A 17,147-nucleotide genomic window follows, 5' to 3' on the forward strand; every position below is an offset into this window, starting at 1 on the left:
TGGAACGTACCGTGATACTAGGGATGTACTAATAACCAAAATATCAGGATATCGTCAAAAGTCTCACAGTAATATCGGAGGCCATCACAATATATTAATTTACAAGTCTTTTTGCTTAAATTAATAGTTATGTGTTTTTCATGTCTTTCTTAATCTGTAAAATACTTGGAATTAGTTTGTGTATGAATTGTGTTGTACAAATAAACTTTGGTTTGGTGCAGCACTAGCTAAAAAACAGGAAGATGCTTTTTACGCCATACTGTGGAATATTATAAACAAAGAAAGCTTTGTATGGAAACAAGGCCAAATAAAGTCAGGTTTGTGGAGATGCAAGCCTGCTCACATAAAGGATGCATGTTTTTCTACAATTATTAGTGCAATACCGGCGAAGAAAGACACTTTTTTGCTAAAAAGTGACTTAAAGGAGCTTTAAATTAACAGTACATGTGTCACTGACTTGTCTCTTCCTGTAGTTTCCTTGAGTCTAATTTAAAGAAGAAACAAAGTGAAAGTGAGTGAATCACATTATTGTATTTATTATGACAAACATGACATGAATATGTTAAATACACAAACAAACATGAACCTCTAAATATATATATTTATATATATATATATCACTTTGTGTTTTAAAAAAGTCCTAATTTGGTACCGGTTAAATCCTGGTTTCATTTGTGTTGTGTTCCTCTCCTTTCCGCATACTGGAAAATAACAGATTTAAGCAGAACTACTTCAGACCCAGACGAGTCTGAGACCAAACCTTCAGAGTACAGAACAGAGAAACTAAACTATAGGAAAAATACTCAAAATGTAACCTCCTGAAGAGGGCCGTGTTTCTAACATAGTTTTATTTACTGAATAATATTCACAAATTATTTAGTAAGTTTTAATGTATTTGTCTAACCGGTTTCATTTACTAAAAATCAGAAATTAGATTATTTTCAGACAAGACTAAAGGCAGACAAGAAGCATTTTCACAAAATAATTTTAACACTGGAGTAAAGTTAAATACACTTCATTGTCCCCATTGGTAAGTACAGGATCATTATTTTATAATTCCACTTTACTTTTTTTGTTAACAAATATAAATTGCGTTCCATTTGTAATAAATAACTTTTATTTTTGTCTGTGTCCCTTGTTCAAGGCCCATGACTTATAGTATTCTACAACAGAAAGAGGCTGATCTTGTATTTTAAATAGAATTTTTACTTGAGAATAAAATACCAGGATTAAACCGGCACTAACTTGGACTAAACCAGGGTCAAGCAGCCAGCAACAGGTCTAGGCAAGGACTAGACCGAGACAAAACCTGGACTAAACCAGACCTAACCCAGTCCGGTTGGTCCTACAGTAGCGTGCAGGGCTTCTTTGAAGGAGGGGGCTGTGGGTTGAGGTAAGCTCTCACGGCATCGCTGAACACCTCCTTGATGCCGTCCTGGTTCAGAGCGGAGCACTCCAGGTACTTCACGGCGTGGATCTGTTTAGCCAGAGACTGTCCGCTGCTGTAGGACACTGGAGTTGCGTTTGTCTCCTTCAGCTTCTTCAGGATCTCTGGGTCCTCACGAAGATCCCTCTTGGTCCCCACCAGGATGATGGGAACGCCGGGGCAGTGGTGATGCACCTGGAGGAGAGAACGGGTTTGTTTACGTTTTAAAGCTCATAAATTAAACTGACTCACGAGATTTCATACTAGAATGTTGTTACATCATCAAAAACACAGCAGGACTAACCCAGGACTAAACCAGGACTAAACAAGGACCAAACTAAGATTAAACCAGGGCTGAACTAGCTCTAAATCAGGACTAAAGCAGGACTAAACCAGGTCCAACCCAGGGCTAAACTAGACCTAAACCAGTACTAAACCAGGATCAAACAAGGACTAAACCAGGACTGAAATAGTACTAACCAAAGACTCAACCAGGGCCAAACCAGGACTAAACCAGGACTAGCCCAAGACTAGCCCAAGACTAAACCATGCCTAACCCAAGATTTACCCAGGACAAAACCAAGAACTAGGTCTAAACGCCTGAGATAATGGCGTCAATACCTGAATTTCCCTTTGGAGATCACTAAACCAGGACTTATCAAGGGCTAAACTAGCTCCAAAACAGGACCAAACTATGTCTAAACCATGAATAAACCTGAACTAAGCCCGGATTATTCCAGGACTGACCTCGGGGTGCCACTTGAGCAGGACGTTCTCGTAGGACGCCGGGCTGGAGATGGAGAAACAGATGATGAAGACATTTGTCTGTGGATACGAGAGGGTCCGGAGTCTGTCGTACTCCTCCTGCCCCGCGGTGTCCCACAGGTTCAGACTCAGAGTCCGACCGTCCACTGTCACCTGAAGAAGAAGGGACCAGGGTTAGTATTAGGCTAATCCTCATTTAGTACTGGTATAGTCCTAGTTTAGTCCTGGTTTATTTATGGTTTAGTCCCCTGATTCAGTACTGGGTTAGTCCTACTTTGGTCCCTGTCCAGTTTGGGTCGACTACTGGTTTAGTCACAGTATCTCTGTCCTGGTCCAGTAATGGTTTAGTCCTTGTTTAGTACTGGTTTAGTCCTGATCTAGTCTTGGTTCAGTCTTGGTCCAGTCCTGGTCTAATCCTGGATCAGTCCCGGGCTCGTCCTGGTCTAGTCCTGGTTTACTCCCAGTCCAGTCTTGGTTCAGTTTTGTTTTATTCCCAGTCCAGTCCTGGTCTACTGTAGTCCAAGTCCATTAGCGGTTCAGTCCTGGTCTAGTCCCAGTCTTGTCCCGGTTCAGTCCCGGTGTAGTCCTGGTCTAGTCCCAGTCTTGTCCCGGTCTAATCCTGGATCAGTCCTGGTCTAGTCCTGGCCCAGTCCTGGTCCAGTCCCAGTCCAGTCCTAGTCCAGTTGCGGTCCAGTCCTGGTCTAGTACCAGTCTAGTCTTGGTCTAGTCCTAGTCCAGTTCTGGTCCAATCCTAGTCTAGTCCCCGTCCAGTCCTGGCCCAGTCCCGGTCCAGTCCCGGTCCTGTCCCGGTCCTTTCCTGGTCTAGTCACTACAGTGTCACTTCTTGTTTGTAAAGCGTCTTTGAGTGTCCAAAAAAGAGCTCTATAAGTCTGAGGTATTATTATCATTAGACCCGGTCCAGTTCTGGTCCAGTCCTGGCTCAGACCCACCTGGCTGCTGTAGTTGTCAAATACCGTGGGGATGTACTCGTTGGGGAAAGCTCCGGTCGTGTAGGAGATGAGCAAACATGTTTTCCCCACAGCTCCATCTCCCACCACCACACACTTAACGGTCTGCATCACGTGAACTCTGACCCCTCTGTGACCCCTCTGTGACCTCTACGTGACCGCTACGTGACCTCTACGTGACCTCTATGACCTGGAAGAACAAAAACAAACAATCTGCATTCTCAAATCATATTTAAGATCCTATTATACACAAAATTGACTCTTGTGAGCTTTAAGTCATGTTATATTCCAGGGCTGAAAATATACAAATGGAGCACTCCCTGTATTTTATTTATTTATTTATTTATTTATTTATTTCGGTCACAGGTATATTTTGACATTAATTCACAGACAGTCATATTTAACATATACAGACCGAAAAAGTGTAGGCTGAAGCTAAAGCTTATCATGCCTACCCTTTATTCCTTTGTCAGAGCGTCATCTTGACATCAGTTCATCTTCATAAATACAGCAGGAGGAAACAAACTAATCAGTAACAGTACAACAAAGTCCTACAGCACAAACTAAGTATCATATTTCATGTATCTGTCCAGAGTTAAACATTTAAACTTCTTTATGAAGTGAAAGAGAGTGGTGCACAATTTTAGGTTTTCTGTACAGTTGTTCCAGAGCTCCACCCCTTTAACAGATTTACAAAATTGCATAATGTTTATTCCGATTTTCTTTTTAATAAACATGGTCGTGCCTCTGAGCTCATATTGGCTCTTTCGGATTTTGAACATGTTCTGTAACGATTTTGACAGGAGATTGTTGTTTACTTTGAAAATGATTTTAAGAGTGTAAAGGTCGACTAAATCATAAAATTTCAGCATTTGAAGGTTTATAAATAATGCATTGGTTGGTTCGTTATAAGTTGATAATGTGATTGCTCTTATTGCCTTTTTTTGCAGGGTAAAGACTGGATTTGTATTCGTCTTATATGTATTGCCCCAAATCTCAATACCATAGGTTATGTAGGGCATTACCAGCGAGTTATATATAATAAAAAGACTGTTTTTATCTAGGATATATCTATATTTATATATAATTGCGACCACTTTGGATAATTTATTTCTAATTGTATTTATGTGTGATTTCCAGTTTAAATTATGATCTATAGTTACTCCTTAAAATTAATTTTGAAAGACTCTTTCTAGTGGTGTAGTATTGAGCATAATTTGTACATGATTTTGTACTTTTTGCTTTGCAAATATCATAAATTTAGTTTTTAGTTTTTTACCACATGACATCACAAGGTGGTATTGCATTATTCTGTGATCTATGTCATAATGTTTCCTCATCAAAAATATACTCGGAATTGTGTTTTGTTTCATTGACTCATGTTTAACTCACAGATCTTGCATATTTAGGCTGAGTTCTTCTCTCAAACTAAAAACACTCTGTTCCACCTTTTGATGTCATGTGGTAATACAGGAAGTGCTCCACTGTCTTTTTACATTTGAAGCTTTACTAAACCTCAAAGTATGCATGAAATACTTTTACTTTTTACTCCTGAAGTAAATATTTAAACAGGTATTTAAATACTTTTACTTAAGTAGATTTATTTTCATGTGATACTTTTTCTTTTAGTTAAATATTCCTTGCTCCGTTATCTGTACTTTTACTTAAAGGGACAGTTCGGAATTTTGGACATAGAGCCTCATTTCCTAGTGAGCCAGAGTGTTGGAGTCGTGTGGAGACACTTTTTAAAATATTCCATCCAGTCCTTGTATTTGCAGAGGTCGTTGGTGCTAGGCTAGTGCATGTCAATGGCCACAGTTATCCTGACACTAAAAACAGTCTTACTCACTCCACAAAACACCCAAAGAAAATCTATTTTTACACCAGACTGTCCATGTAAATGTCAGTGTTGATAGAAAAATGTTTGAAATAAAACTAACCTTGCATCGCATGAATTGTCGCATGTTGAGGGACTATTTTCTCATATATCACTCTGCCGCTATCAAGCTTTCTATCAGGAAGTACAACTCACTGCTGCTGCTCAGACATAAATCCTTCAAATGCAAGGTTGATTTTACTTCTTTTGTTTGTTACTTTTGTTTCATTCACACAAGTTAGTTAGAAGTAGTTTTCATGTGAATAGCTCCTTTTTTTACCTTTAGTTCAGTAGAGATTGGCAATTCCAGGGCTGTGATCGTCCACATTATTCAAGTGAAGGTGTATGGAGTTTAAAAACACAGTGGAGCACTTCCTGTATTACCACATGACATCACAAGGAGTGTTTTCTGTTGCAGGTAAACAAGTGTGAATGAAACAAAACACAACTCCAGGTATGTTTTTGAGGAGGTAACAACATTATAAGATGACGTAAAGCTCAGAAGAGTCAGTTTTGTGTAATATCGGGCCTTTAAACCAAGAAAACCATGTGTGGATTGCGGTAAATTTTTGTCAGTTGTATGAAACTCTGGGAGGGGTTCTCAGTACATTCAAACTTCCTTTTCACACATTACATATTAATCCTATTTTACTTCACATTTCCTTCCTGTGGGTTATTTGCAGACACAGAAAGCAGAAGTGATGTAGAAAATGAAGGATAAACGTCTGGGAACTATTTGAATATTCAGCCAATAAAACGCTGCCTGTAATTCTGCTTTAATGCGTAATCTTAAAGGGCCCATATCGCGCTATTTTTGGACCTATGTTACAGTTATAATGTTGTTTTATTATTTTATTACTATCTGTTGTTTCATTCACGCACGTTTAACGCACAAATCCTGCATATTTAAGATGGAAGTGCTCACTTTCAGGACAATCATTTAGGTGATTTCAGCTCTAGAATTGCAAATCTCTACTGAATTTAAGGTAAAATGTAGCTGTTAACATGAAAACTACCACTTCATGACATCACAAGGTGGAACATGTTGAGCTTTGGAGATGTAGACAAACTAATAATAAAGGGTTACTCAAACGTGTGAGAATGAAAAAAAAAAAAACAAAAAAAACCCCACAACTTCAGGTATGTTTTTGATGAGGTAACAACTAGGGGTGTGCAAAAATATTGAAATATCATATCGTTTAATGTGATGATACAGTATTGATATCAGGGGCTGCTGTATCGATATATCATCAAGAGCATTTTTTGGTGTATTTTACTAAATAATTTTGCTACAGTGCTACAGTTTTTTTGCTTGTTTTGAGGAAGGAAACTTGTTTATGCAACACATTTGTCATTTTCACTGTTTTGAGGATTAAAATGGGCTTTTTTCATATTAACTTTGCACAAGAAGTGGTTTAACAAAGACTTGTAGGCATGATTTAGCCTTTATTTTTGTATTGAACTGTATTGAATCGTTATGAAATATATCAAATTGAATTGAAAGTGCACTGTATCGAGATATGTATCATATCGTGGCCTGTGTATCAAAGTATGTATCATATCATATGTATGTTTATGTTTGAATGGCGGCACGCAAAGACACAGCGGCTTCAGCTTTCTGTATCTCCTTTTTTTGTGATTTTTTTGTGTGTGTTTTTTGCATCTTGTACATAAAATGGACTTTATATTCTAATATTCGCTACAACCGAATGGAATTACTGGACATCGGTTTCCAACAGAAAATGATCATCTGCAGCGACTTTCACCGCCTTAAGTTTTTATTGATTTATTTATTCTGAATTTCATTATACTATTGTAAAATGACAATAAAGGCTTTCTATTCTATTCTATATCGGCAACTTCTTAATGATACTCAGCCCTAGTTAGCCAGGCTGGCGCCACCTAGTGCCTCTGCTCAATTTCATTTCTCTCCAGCGACTAGGTCAGGAATCGGAATACATTAGATCATTCACAAAAACCGAGAAAGTGTGAGTCCGGTCTCCAGCCAAACAGCGAAGAGCCATACATTCTGTTTTGGCAACGATTCCCGAGATCGAGGATTTAAAGCCGGAACAAATAGAATGTTTGGTGAATTTTATGAAGGGGAGAGATGTTATTGCCCTTCTTCCTATGGGATTTGGGAAAAGCTTAATATACCAGTTGGCCCTGTTAGTGGCTCATTACATACGTCACAACCAAATAGCAGCAACTGGTTAAATAAAAAAAGTACCCGCCTACAGTCGAACGAACGAATCCTAATGCTGTGAGGAAATGCTGTGTGAAACCGTCTGACCGTCTGATGAATCAGGCTAAGCCCTAGTAACAACATTATAACATGACGTAAAGCTCACAAGAGTCTATTTTATATAATATAGGACCTTTAAATTAAATTCAGAATCAAATTTCAAGTCACAAAATGAATTAAACCTAATCAAAACTAAACCAGAACCAATCCTGGTTAAAGATGCACTATGTACATTTTCTGGTGGAGGATCTGTCACTTGCTTGTCTGGAGATGTTAATGTTTGTCTGGATTCCACCCAGACTAGATCCTGCCCACAGACTCTATAAAGAAGTGGACTAAGTCAGTGTAACATCAGCCACAGTTCGGCTCCAGTCAAATGAAGTTATGGGGAGAATTTGTAGCTGAGTTTCATATTAGGAATAGGAAATGATTCATGGACATAAATAGCTAAATAAAAACACCAGAATCACTTACAGCTGGTTAATACAAACATTTTAAGTCCAAAATTTGTCCCCTGGTTCAGAGCAGCTTTAGTCCTGGTTTAGTCCTGGTTCAGTCCTGATTCAGTGCTGATTCAGTCTGGTTTAATTCTGGTTTAATCCCTCCTTTTGCCACCAGTTGGTTTAGTCCCTGTTCAGTCTGGTTAAACTCCTGGTTCAGTCACAGTAGTTCTGTTCTGGTTTAATCCTAGTCCAGTCCCAGTCCAGTCCTGGTTTGGTCCTGGTTTAGAGCTGCTTTTTTCCTGGTTCAGTCCTGATTCAGTCCTGGGTTAATTCTGGTTCAGTCCTGATTTACTCCTAGTTTCGATCTGGTTTAGTCCTGGTTTAGTCCTTGTTTGGACCTGATTTCAACCAGGTTTAGTCCTGGTTTAGCCCTGGTTTAGACCTGGTTTAGACCTGGTTCAGCCCTTGTTCAGTACTGGGTTAGTCCTGGTTCAGTCCTTCTGGTTTAATCCTGGTTTAGTTCTGATTTACTCCCTCCTTTTGTCAATTAATTTAGTCCCTGTTAAATTTAGGTAAAATCCTGGTCCAGTCCCAGTCCAGTCCCAGTTTGGTCCTGGTTTAGAGCTGCTTTAGTCCTGGTTTAGTCCTGGTTCAGTTCTAAATCAATCTGGTTTAATCCTGGTTTAGTTCTGGTTTAATTCCTCCTTTCGTCAATTGCTTTAGTTCCTGTTCAGTTTAGGTATAGTCTTGGTTCGGTCACAGTAGCACTATCCTGGTTTAATCCCGGTCCAGACCCAGTCCAGTTCTGGTTTAGTCCTGGTTCAGTCCTGGCCTAGTCCACCGGGATCATGCAGAGCGGGTTAACACAAATGTTTTAAGACCAAAATAAGAAGCCTGACAACAGCAGGTACAGAGAAAGGTGCGAGTATTTTTCAATACAAAGTGAACTGGAGCCAGAGTCCGTGGAGCCGAAAGTGCACCCATGCTCACTTCCTGTTTGGAATGTGGAAGTCCATTTACATAAACAGTCCAACATAAAAAAGTGGCAGGTAGACTACCAAATTTATACTCCAGCGAAAAAGTACTACTAATATAATACTACAAAATGAATACTAAAGTAACAATACAAGTAAAAAAGTACAGGATCATTGAGGTACGCAAAAACTAAAAGTAAATATAACAGATAATTACACACATCTTGTAGTTGTAGTAGTACTACTAGTTATAGTAATAGTAGTAATAGAAGTAGTACTTACCCAATTATGAAGAATGTGGATGAACATAGACTAAAACAGAACTAAACCAGGTCTAAAGAAGGACCTTTTTGTGTAATAAGGCGGCAGTATGTCTTGAGTTTGTACCTGGTGTGAAGATTGTCACTCGGTTTGGTCCAAAAGTCTCTCAGATCTGGTTCAGGGCTGGACTCTTCCCATAATGCACCTGGACACACAATATTTGTTAATATGGAAATTTTAGTCGAGAACAAACGGTCCATAAACAAAACAGACATTTGAATAAGGCTGAACGGGGACATGGACTAAAGCAGGACTAAAACTGGTCCAGAGCAGGGAGGTGTGAACTAGGTCAAACCAGATCTAAACCAGGACTAAATCAGGTCTAAACTAGGTCAGAACCAGGTCTAAACCAGGACTAAATCAGGGCTAAACCAGGTCTAAACCAAGACTAAGCCAGGACTAAACTGGGTTTGAACCAGGTCTAAACCAGGGCTAAACCAGAGCTAAACCAGGACTAAACCAGGGCTAAACCAGATCTAAACCAGGCCTGAATCAGGTCTATACCAGGTTTAAATCAGGACTAAACCAGATCTAAAGCAGGATTAAAACAGGTCTAAATCAGATCTAAACCAGGACAGAACCATGACTAAACCAGGGCTACACCAGGAATGGTGACAAATGGCACACATTTGCAAACACAGCTAAACAAAGTTTTAAGCTTGTGTGAAAACTCAATACATAAACACTGAGTGGATTTAAACAGCACATTTTCAGGAGCCTGTGATCATTTCAAGGGTTCATGGTCCTGTTTAGGAGTATGATTTTCAACAAAAAATCCATCGAGCATTTCTTCATTACGGGTGTTTCCGTTGCTCAAAAATACGTTAATTCCTTCTGTGAATAGGGGCGACTCTCCTCATCTCCATGGAGACAAGCATGTGACAAACCATCCACTACAAACATTTCGCAATGCAGCTTTATACTGCAAATCTAATTACAATTAATATTTTTTCATTTCATAAAAAGTAAACATAAGGAAAGTGGGACAGGCCCAGAGTCAGAGTCAGGTCTGGGGCTGGAGTTTGAGTCCAGAATGAGATCATGGTCCTCCGCCCAGAACTGGGTCTCTGGAGTCTGGGCTGAACCTCGTCTGACCAGAAAACTCTGAACTAGACCAAAAAACACTGATTTCGTACTGGTTTAGTCCTGGTCTAGTTCTTGGCTAGTCTTTGTTTAGTCAAACAACAGTTCAGTTATTTTGAGTCGACTGATCAGTGAATCATTTTGTGATTTTAATTAATTAATCATTGCATTTATATAGCGCCTTTCGGGATACCCAAAGCACTTTACAATTCATTATTCATTCATTCAACACTCAGTGGTGGTAAGCTACTACTGTAGCCACAGCTGCCCTGGGGCAAACTGACAGAAGCGAGGCTGCCAATCTGCGCCATCTCTGACCACCACCATCACTCATGCACACACCACTTTCATACTAGGCAATGTGGATGAAGTGTCTTGCCTATGGACACAACAACCGTTTTTGTGACTGGTGCCCCACTGTGGCACCTGGAATTCCCAGTGGTCTCCTATCCAAGTACTAACCCGGCCCTGCTTAGCTTCTGAGATCTGACGGGATCAGGCTTTGACAAACTGGTATGGCCACATACCATTTTAGTCAAAGTATCACAGGGAAACTGAACTCAAATGCAACACAGGGAATAAAGCCAAACAAAAGTCTTTCAGTCCAGCAGAAAGTGTCCTGCAGGTGATGCTTAAAACAGCAAATTAGGCTGAAAAACAACTGAGAAACATGTGTCTTTATTATATGAACTAAAATATCCTCCAAACTGGGAATTCTGTAATAGGAAACAAGCTGGGTATAAACACAAAAACAGACTTGAACAGGGAATAATTCAGAAACAGAATGCACAATGACAAAAACAGGATATGTTCAGATACAGAGCTGCTGGAGAGTGTCTCTTGCCTGATCAACAATCGAGCAAAAACTGAACGAAAAGAGAGAGTTTATATATACAGTGTTTCTCAATTCCCAGGACCCTTCCGTCAAAGATCAGTCTGTAGCACTCCTCTGGAGTCGGCTCCTCCGAGGCAGAGCCAAGTGTCCTGCGCACAGCTCCGAGAGTGCGCTTGGAACAAGCTACAGAGAGAATGACTCAAAAATAAACATAAATTCTTCTACAAACGTGTTTGTTTAGAGGTGTGTTTATGTGTCAATGTGCGTTAAAACAATAATAAAGACAGTGAATAATCTGTTATTGAGTTATTTATGCTGATAAGCCTAAAGAAATAAATATTCCCAATTCCCCTCTTTAAGAGATTCTGCTGCTTTTGTTGTGATTAGAATTATTTTGATCTGACAATAATGTTATTTACAACAATGTGGCTAAAACAACAAAATATTTATGTATGGTTTATTGTAGGATTAGTTTTATTTTATTAAAATGCATTTTACTGCTTAAATAAAGTTTGTAAAAAATGATGTTGCGGTGCATTGTGGGCATTTTCGAGTGCTCCACGGCGGCCAAAAATCCGCAGGTGCATCCTTGGTAAAAAAAAGAGCCAAACGTAGGAGTCGAGCGCGGAGGACGTGAGGGCTTTGGGGGAATTGGAACAGCACTTGGCGGAGCTCTGATGACGTGGATCTGGCCGAAATGGTTCAGAAGCCAAGGATCCTGGCAATTGGGAAACACCCATAGGCTAGCCTGGGATGATTTGGGAATGAATGGCAAAAATGTAGGAAAAACAGGGAGGTAGCAAAAAAGGACCGGAACAGACTGGGAAATGGAGTTGGACTGGGGATAAAAACGTAAACAATGGGCAGAACTGTGACACAAACGATTATTTCTATTGTCCAGCAGACTTCATAAACACATAATCAACAAAATAAAAATCAGAACAAGTCTTACACTGTCTCTTACTGGTGGTTTTCAGGTTTTCAGGGTGGGGCAGGAGCCAGTTTTCCTTATTGATCACATTGTACTTTGCCATAAAAGGCAAAAATTTAAAAAATGTTGAAGCTGAGTTTTATTAGTGACTCAACCCAAGAACTCACTGTATTACAACAAAAACCCACAGTTGTATTATTATTAATTTTAGCTGCTTTCCATCTAAATTAAATATGATTGGCCTACAGAAAGATCCGTGGGCGTGTTTCAGAGTCTGTATGATCCGGATCAGGAGTCTCTGAACTTTTTTTTCTACCGAGGACCACACTGTGAAACATATTTGATGGTGGTGGTCAGTACAGATGAATGCATTTGACTTTAATAAGACACAATTTAAGTTTAATTTAAGGTCTATATTCTTGGTTGGGGGTCCGTCACCTGCCTGTTTCTATGAATACGTCATTACTCTGCCTGGAATGTTCTACAGTATGACATTAAACAACACTACTTTAATTTTATTCAATTACAGGTGGTTTTAATATAGCTCAAAAATACCTAGAATAACACCTGTAACTTGGTCTGGTTTGGTCTCAATGAAGATAGAAAGGGTTAATGCCACACTGTGGAACATTCCAGACAAAGCAATAACATCTACATGGAGAAAAGAATTTGATGGTCCCTCCACCGGAAAAATTACACAATGCACTTTTAATATATTCTCACCAGCTCTAAACACTGTAGTGTCGTCAGCCCTGTTAAAGGTCCAGTACTACACAGAATGGACTCCTGTGAGCTTTAAGCCAGTGGTCCCCAACCTTTTTTGCGCTACGGACCGGCTTTATATCCAACAATATTTCTCCAGGAACCGGGAGGGTGGCATATGGGAGGAGGCACGGCATGATTAAGTCCTGGTTTTAGACCTGTTTTACACCTGTTTTAGACCTGGTTTAGACCTGTTTTAGACCTGGTTTAGATCTGGTTTAGACCTGGTTTAGAACTGGTTTAGACATGGTTTAGTCCTGATATAGACCTGGTTTATTCCTAGTTTAGACCTGACTTAGACATGGTTTAGTCCTGATTTAGTCCTGGTTTAGACCTAGTTTAGACCTAGTTTAATCCTGGTTTAGACCTGCTTTAGTCCTGGTTAAGACATGGTTTAAATGTGGTTTAGTCCTGGTTTAATCCCGGTTTAGACCTGGTTTACTCCTGGTTTAGTCCTGGTTTAATCCTGGTTTACACCTGCTCTTGTCCTGGTTTAGACCTAGTTTAATCCTGGTTTAGACCTGCTTTAGTCCTGGTTAAGACATGGTTTAAATGTGGTTTAGTCCTGGTTTAATCCTGGTTTAGACCTGGTTTACTCCTGGTTTAGTCCTGGTTTAATCCTGGTTTACACCTGCTTTTGTCCTGGTTTAGACCTAGTTTAAGCCTAATTTAGACCTGGTTTAACCCTGGTCCAGTTCTGGTTTAGTCCTAGTTTAGTCCTGGTTATAGTTCTGGATTAGTTCTATTTTAAACCTAGTTTAGTCCTGGTTTAGACCTGGTTTAGACCTGATTTAGACATGGTTTAGTCCTGATTTAGTCCTGGTTTAGACCTGGTTTAGTCTTGTGATGTCATGAAGTGGTAGTTTTCAAGTTAACAGCTCCTTTTACCTTTACTTCAGTAGAGACTGAGAGAGAAGTACTGAGGCTGAAATGATCCAAACGATTCTAGTGAAGGAGTATGGAGTTTTAAAAACACTCTGGAGCACTTGAGAGAAGAACCCAGTTTAAATACGCAGGGTTTGTGAATGAAACAAAACACAACTCCAGGTCTTTTTGTGATGAGAAAACAACATTATAACACAGTAGATCCAAAAACAGAATAATATGGGCTCATCAGAACTTTCTTGGAGCGTCTTTAGAAACTGGTTTGAGAGTTTCGCCGTGTCAGCTCAGTTTCTTTATTTACTTCGCCACCACCAACATTCGACTTCCTTCCTATTTTTTGGCTCGTTCAAAAACTCCACGCTGACCCAAGATAGCCAGAAAATGAGCCGCTACTTCCTGGTTTGTTTCTTACACCATCTCCAAATGAACTTGTTTGACGTAGATGACAAAAAATGACTCTAGTTTGGTTTGATTAAATATTCTTAGTAGATTATTCTGTTAAAATCAAATGGCATGGATAGAAAGATAGGCAATTAATGTGCACTGTGTAATATTTCTACCTCTTTATCTCCATGGAGATGTTATAGCTTTGTCTAGAATGTTCCACAGTATAGACTAAACCTATCAGACGAGCAGGTTACAGCACTACGCCACATTACAGGTCAGATCTGTGGAGAGGCGCCAGGATTACAGATCTAAGTAATATTGTAATATAAGCAATAGAGAGTCACTAAAGCAGGACTAAAACAAGAGTAAAGCAAGACTAAAACAAGAGTAAAGCAGGACTAAAGATGGACGAAAGCTGGACTAAAGCTGGACTAAAGATGGACTAAAGCTGGACTAGACCAGGACTAAAGCAGGACTAAAACAAGAGTAAAGCAAGACTAAAACAAGAGTAAAGCAGGACTAAAGATGGACTAAAGATGGATTAGACCAGGACTAAAGCAGGACTAAAACAAGAGTAGTAAAGCAGGACTAAAACAAGAGTAAAGCAGGACTAAAACAAGAGTAAAGCAGGACTAAAACAAGAGTAAAGCAGGACTAAAGCTGGACTAGACCAGGACTAAAGCAGGACTAAAACAAGAGTAAAGCAGGACTAAAACAGGACTAGACCAGGACTAAAACAGGACTAAAGCAAGACTAAACCAGGACTAAAGCAGGACTAAAGCAATATTCAACCAGGACTAAAGCAGGACTAAAGCAAGACTAAAGCAGGACTAAAGCAGGACTAAAACAAGTCTAAAGCAGGACTAAAGCAGAACTAAAACTGGACTAAAGCTGGACTAAAGTAGGACTAAAAGAGGACTAAACCAGGACTACACCAGGACTAAAGCAGGGCTAAACCAGGACCACACCAGGACTAGGTTTAACCAAGACCAGTGGTGGAAGAAGTACTCAATTTTGTAACTTAACGGTGCATTGTGCAACTGTTCTGGTGGAGGTTCCGTCAAAAGCTTTCCTTTCTTCATGATGTTGCTTTGCCTGGAATGTTCCACAGTACAACATTAAACCTTTCTATCTTCATGGAAACCAAACCAGACCAAGTTACAGGTCAGATCTGTGGAGAGGTGACCCTGCTCACAGTCAAAATGTTTGTTTTTCTAGGTATTTTTGAGCTATAAAACCACCTGTAATTGTGTAAATGTAAAATAGATCTGTTTAATGTCACACTGCGGAACATTCCAGGCAAAGCAGTGACGTATCCATAGAAACAAGCAAAAAGTTACATAGTGCACCTGTAAGTAAAAGTACAAATGCCAGCACAAAAAAATACTCAAGTAAAAGTAAAAGTATCACATGAAAAAATCTACTTAAGTAAAAGTATTAAAGTATGTGTTTAAAAAAGTAAAAAGCAGAAGTATTTCCCGCAGATGCTGAGGTCTTATAAAGCTTCAAATGTTGTGATTTTGATACAGATTTGAGCTGAAATTTGTCCAACAGAAACAAATGAATACATTTTTAAAATTGGCTTTGTACATTTTTGTTTTTTGTTCTCAAATTATGAACGTGTTGAAAACAAACTCTCAGCCTTTTCAGCAGGTCTCAAACTATCATTAAAAAAAAAAAAACAAAAAAAAAACAACACTTTAACTTTTCAGTCCTGCTCAAAAATGTAGTGGAGTAGAAAGTACAGACACCTGCTCTCAAATATAGAGAAGCAAAAGTAAAAAGTATCCACTGTAAAATGCACTTAAGTAAAGCACAGTTACCCCAAAATTATACTTAAATACACTTTACTACTTTTACTTAAGTGCGTTTCACCACTGACCAAGACCTGATAAAGGCTCTAGCTTTGTTGTTGTGAATTACGTGCAAAGTTCGGCGTGTATCTTGACTCAGCATCTTGCCACATCCTAAGAATAAGTTTAAAGAATGACTGAACAAAACAGGGCCCCTCAGTTTACTATTAGAGTTTACTATTAGACCAGTATTTTGCAAGTGTAATATTATTAGATTAACTATTTTAAAGTATTACACAAAACTGACTCTTGTAACTTTAAATCATGTTATAATGTTGTTTTCTCATCAAAAACAGACCTGGAGTTATGTTTTGTTTCATTCACATGCTTGAGTAACTCTGTTACACCTTGTGATGTCAGGAAATGATAGTTTTCAAGTTCACAGCTACACTTTTTACTTTTTGTTTAGGGATTGCCAGTTCCAGGGTTTAAATCATCCAAATTATTCTATTTAATTCAAGTTTATTTATATAGCGCATTTAAAACAACTGACCAAAGTTCTTCACGTAAAAGTCAACATAAATAGAGGCAATTACAAATACATGTGAAGACTACAGAAGAGGTGAGTTTTCAGTCTTGTCTTATTACAGATATTGAGTTTAAAAACACAGTGGAGCACTTCCTGTATTGCCACATGACAGAGCATTTTCAGTTCAGAGAGAAGAACTCAGACTAAATATGCAGGGCTTGAGTGAAACAAAGCACAACTCCAGATATGTTGGTGATGAGGAAACTACATTATAACATCAGGAAATAACGCAATATAAGTTAGAAGTATGGCTATAAGGCAAAAAAAAAAAACAACGAACAAAAACAAAAAAATAAGCAATCTAAAAGTTGTAGGAAAGGATGAAATAAAGCTAGATTAAAGCATCTAACCAAATCCAAACCAAAGAAGAGAAGCCTACAAAGGAATCTAACTCCAGGACTGAAAAAACTCGAGTCTTGTCATACTGTCGAGAACCAGCGGGTGGTGCCACAGACTCTCACCGCTCACGAGCTGTTGTGTCCGGCTGCGCTGCTCCGCTGGTGCCGCTGTCTCTCCCGGGAGTGTCTGTGGAGGTGGAGGTGGACGCGGTCGGTGCGTGTCCCGGGGCCCCAGGCTTTTGGTCCGCGGTTCTGTGCGTCTGGGTGGAGGGACTCAGGGAGGAGGAGGAAGTCCGGAATGAGCGCTCAGACACGAAGGGGAAGAGAAGCAGCTTTTAGAGGAAGTTATAACAAATTTGGTTACCTCTGATGAAATGACCGTGAAGGCGTTGTTAAATTTACAAACTTATAGCCTATTTTACCTCTTTACTCATTTAAGAAACTAAAACACTGCGATTCAATTTGGTTAGACAATGTTTGTGTCAAGTTAAACTACATTTCTGTTATCAAATTAACTCCTACTTTA

At 39.3% G+C, this 17,147-nt stretch overlaps 1 protein-coding gene across 1 annotated transcript; it reads right to left on the minus strand.

Annotated features, from left to right (window-relative positions):
- Positions 1 to 512: 512 nt before the first annotated feature.
- On the minus strand, positions 513 to 16,937 carry LOC110156405 (rho-related GTP-binding protein RhoG-like). Its single transcript, XM_055148397.1, has 5 exons — positions 16,745 to 16,937; positions 9,085 to 9,163; positions 3,142 to 3,349; positions 2,174 to 2,344; positions 513 to 1,621 (listed from the first exon to the last, which is right to left on the minus strand). Exons 3-5 carry the CDS (start codon positions 3,268 to 3,270, stop codon positions 1,346 to 1,348), a joined length of 576 nt encoding a protein of 191 aa, XP_055004372.1. The 5' UTR covers positions 3,271 to 3,349; positions 9,085 to 9,163; positions 16,745 to 16,937; the 3' UTR covers positions 513 to 1,345.
- Between the last annotated feature and the right edge of the window lie 210 nt (positions 16,938 to 17,147).

Source organism: Boleophthalmus pectinirostris, unplaced genomic scaffold, assembly GCF_026225935.1.
Source record: "Boleophthalmus pectinirostris isolate CB_2022bp ecotype Guang Dong unplaced genomic scaffold, ASM2622593v1 HiC_scaffold_12, whole genome shotgun sequence".
Taxonomy (NCBI): domain Eukaryota; kingdom Metazoa; phylum Chordata; class Actinopteri; order Gobiiformes; family Gobiidae; genus Boleophthalmus; species Boleophthalmus pectinirostris.

What these genes read in the sequence shown, in the direction of transcription:
- LOC110156405 (XM_055148397.1), bottom strand. Translation starts at nt 3,270, where the DNA reads ATGCAGACCGTTAAGTGTGTGGTGGTGGGAGATGGAGCTGTGGGGAAA. An exon ending in TTGACAACTACAGCAGCCAG is followed by an intron (nt 2,345 to 3,141) that starts GTGGGTCTGAGC and finishes CTTCTTCTTCAG; the next exon opens with GTGACAGTGGACGGTCGGAC. An exon ending in TGCTCAAGTGGCACCCCGAG is followed by an intron (nt 1,622 to 2,173) that starts GTCAGTCCTGGA and finishes TCTCTCCTCCAG; the next exon opens with GTGCATCACCACTGCCCCGG.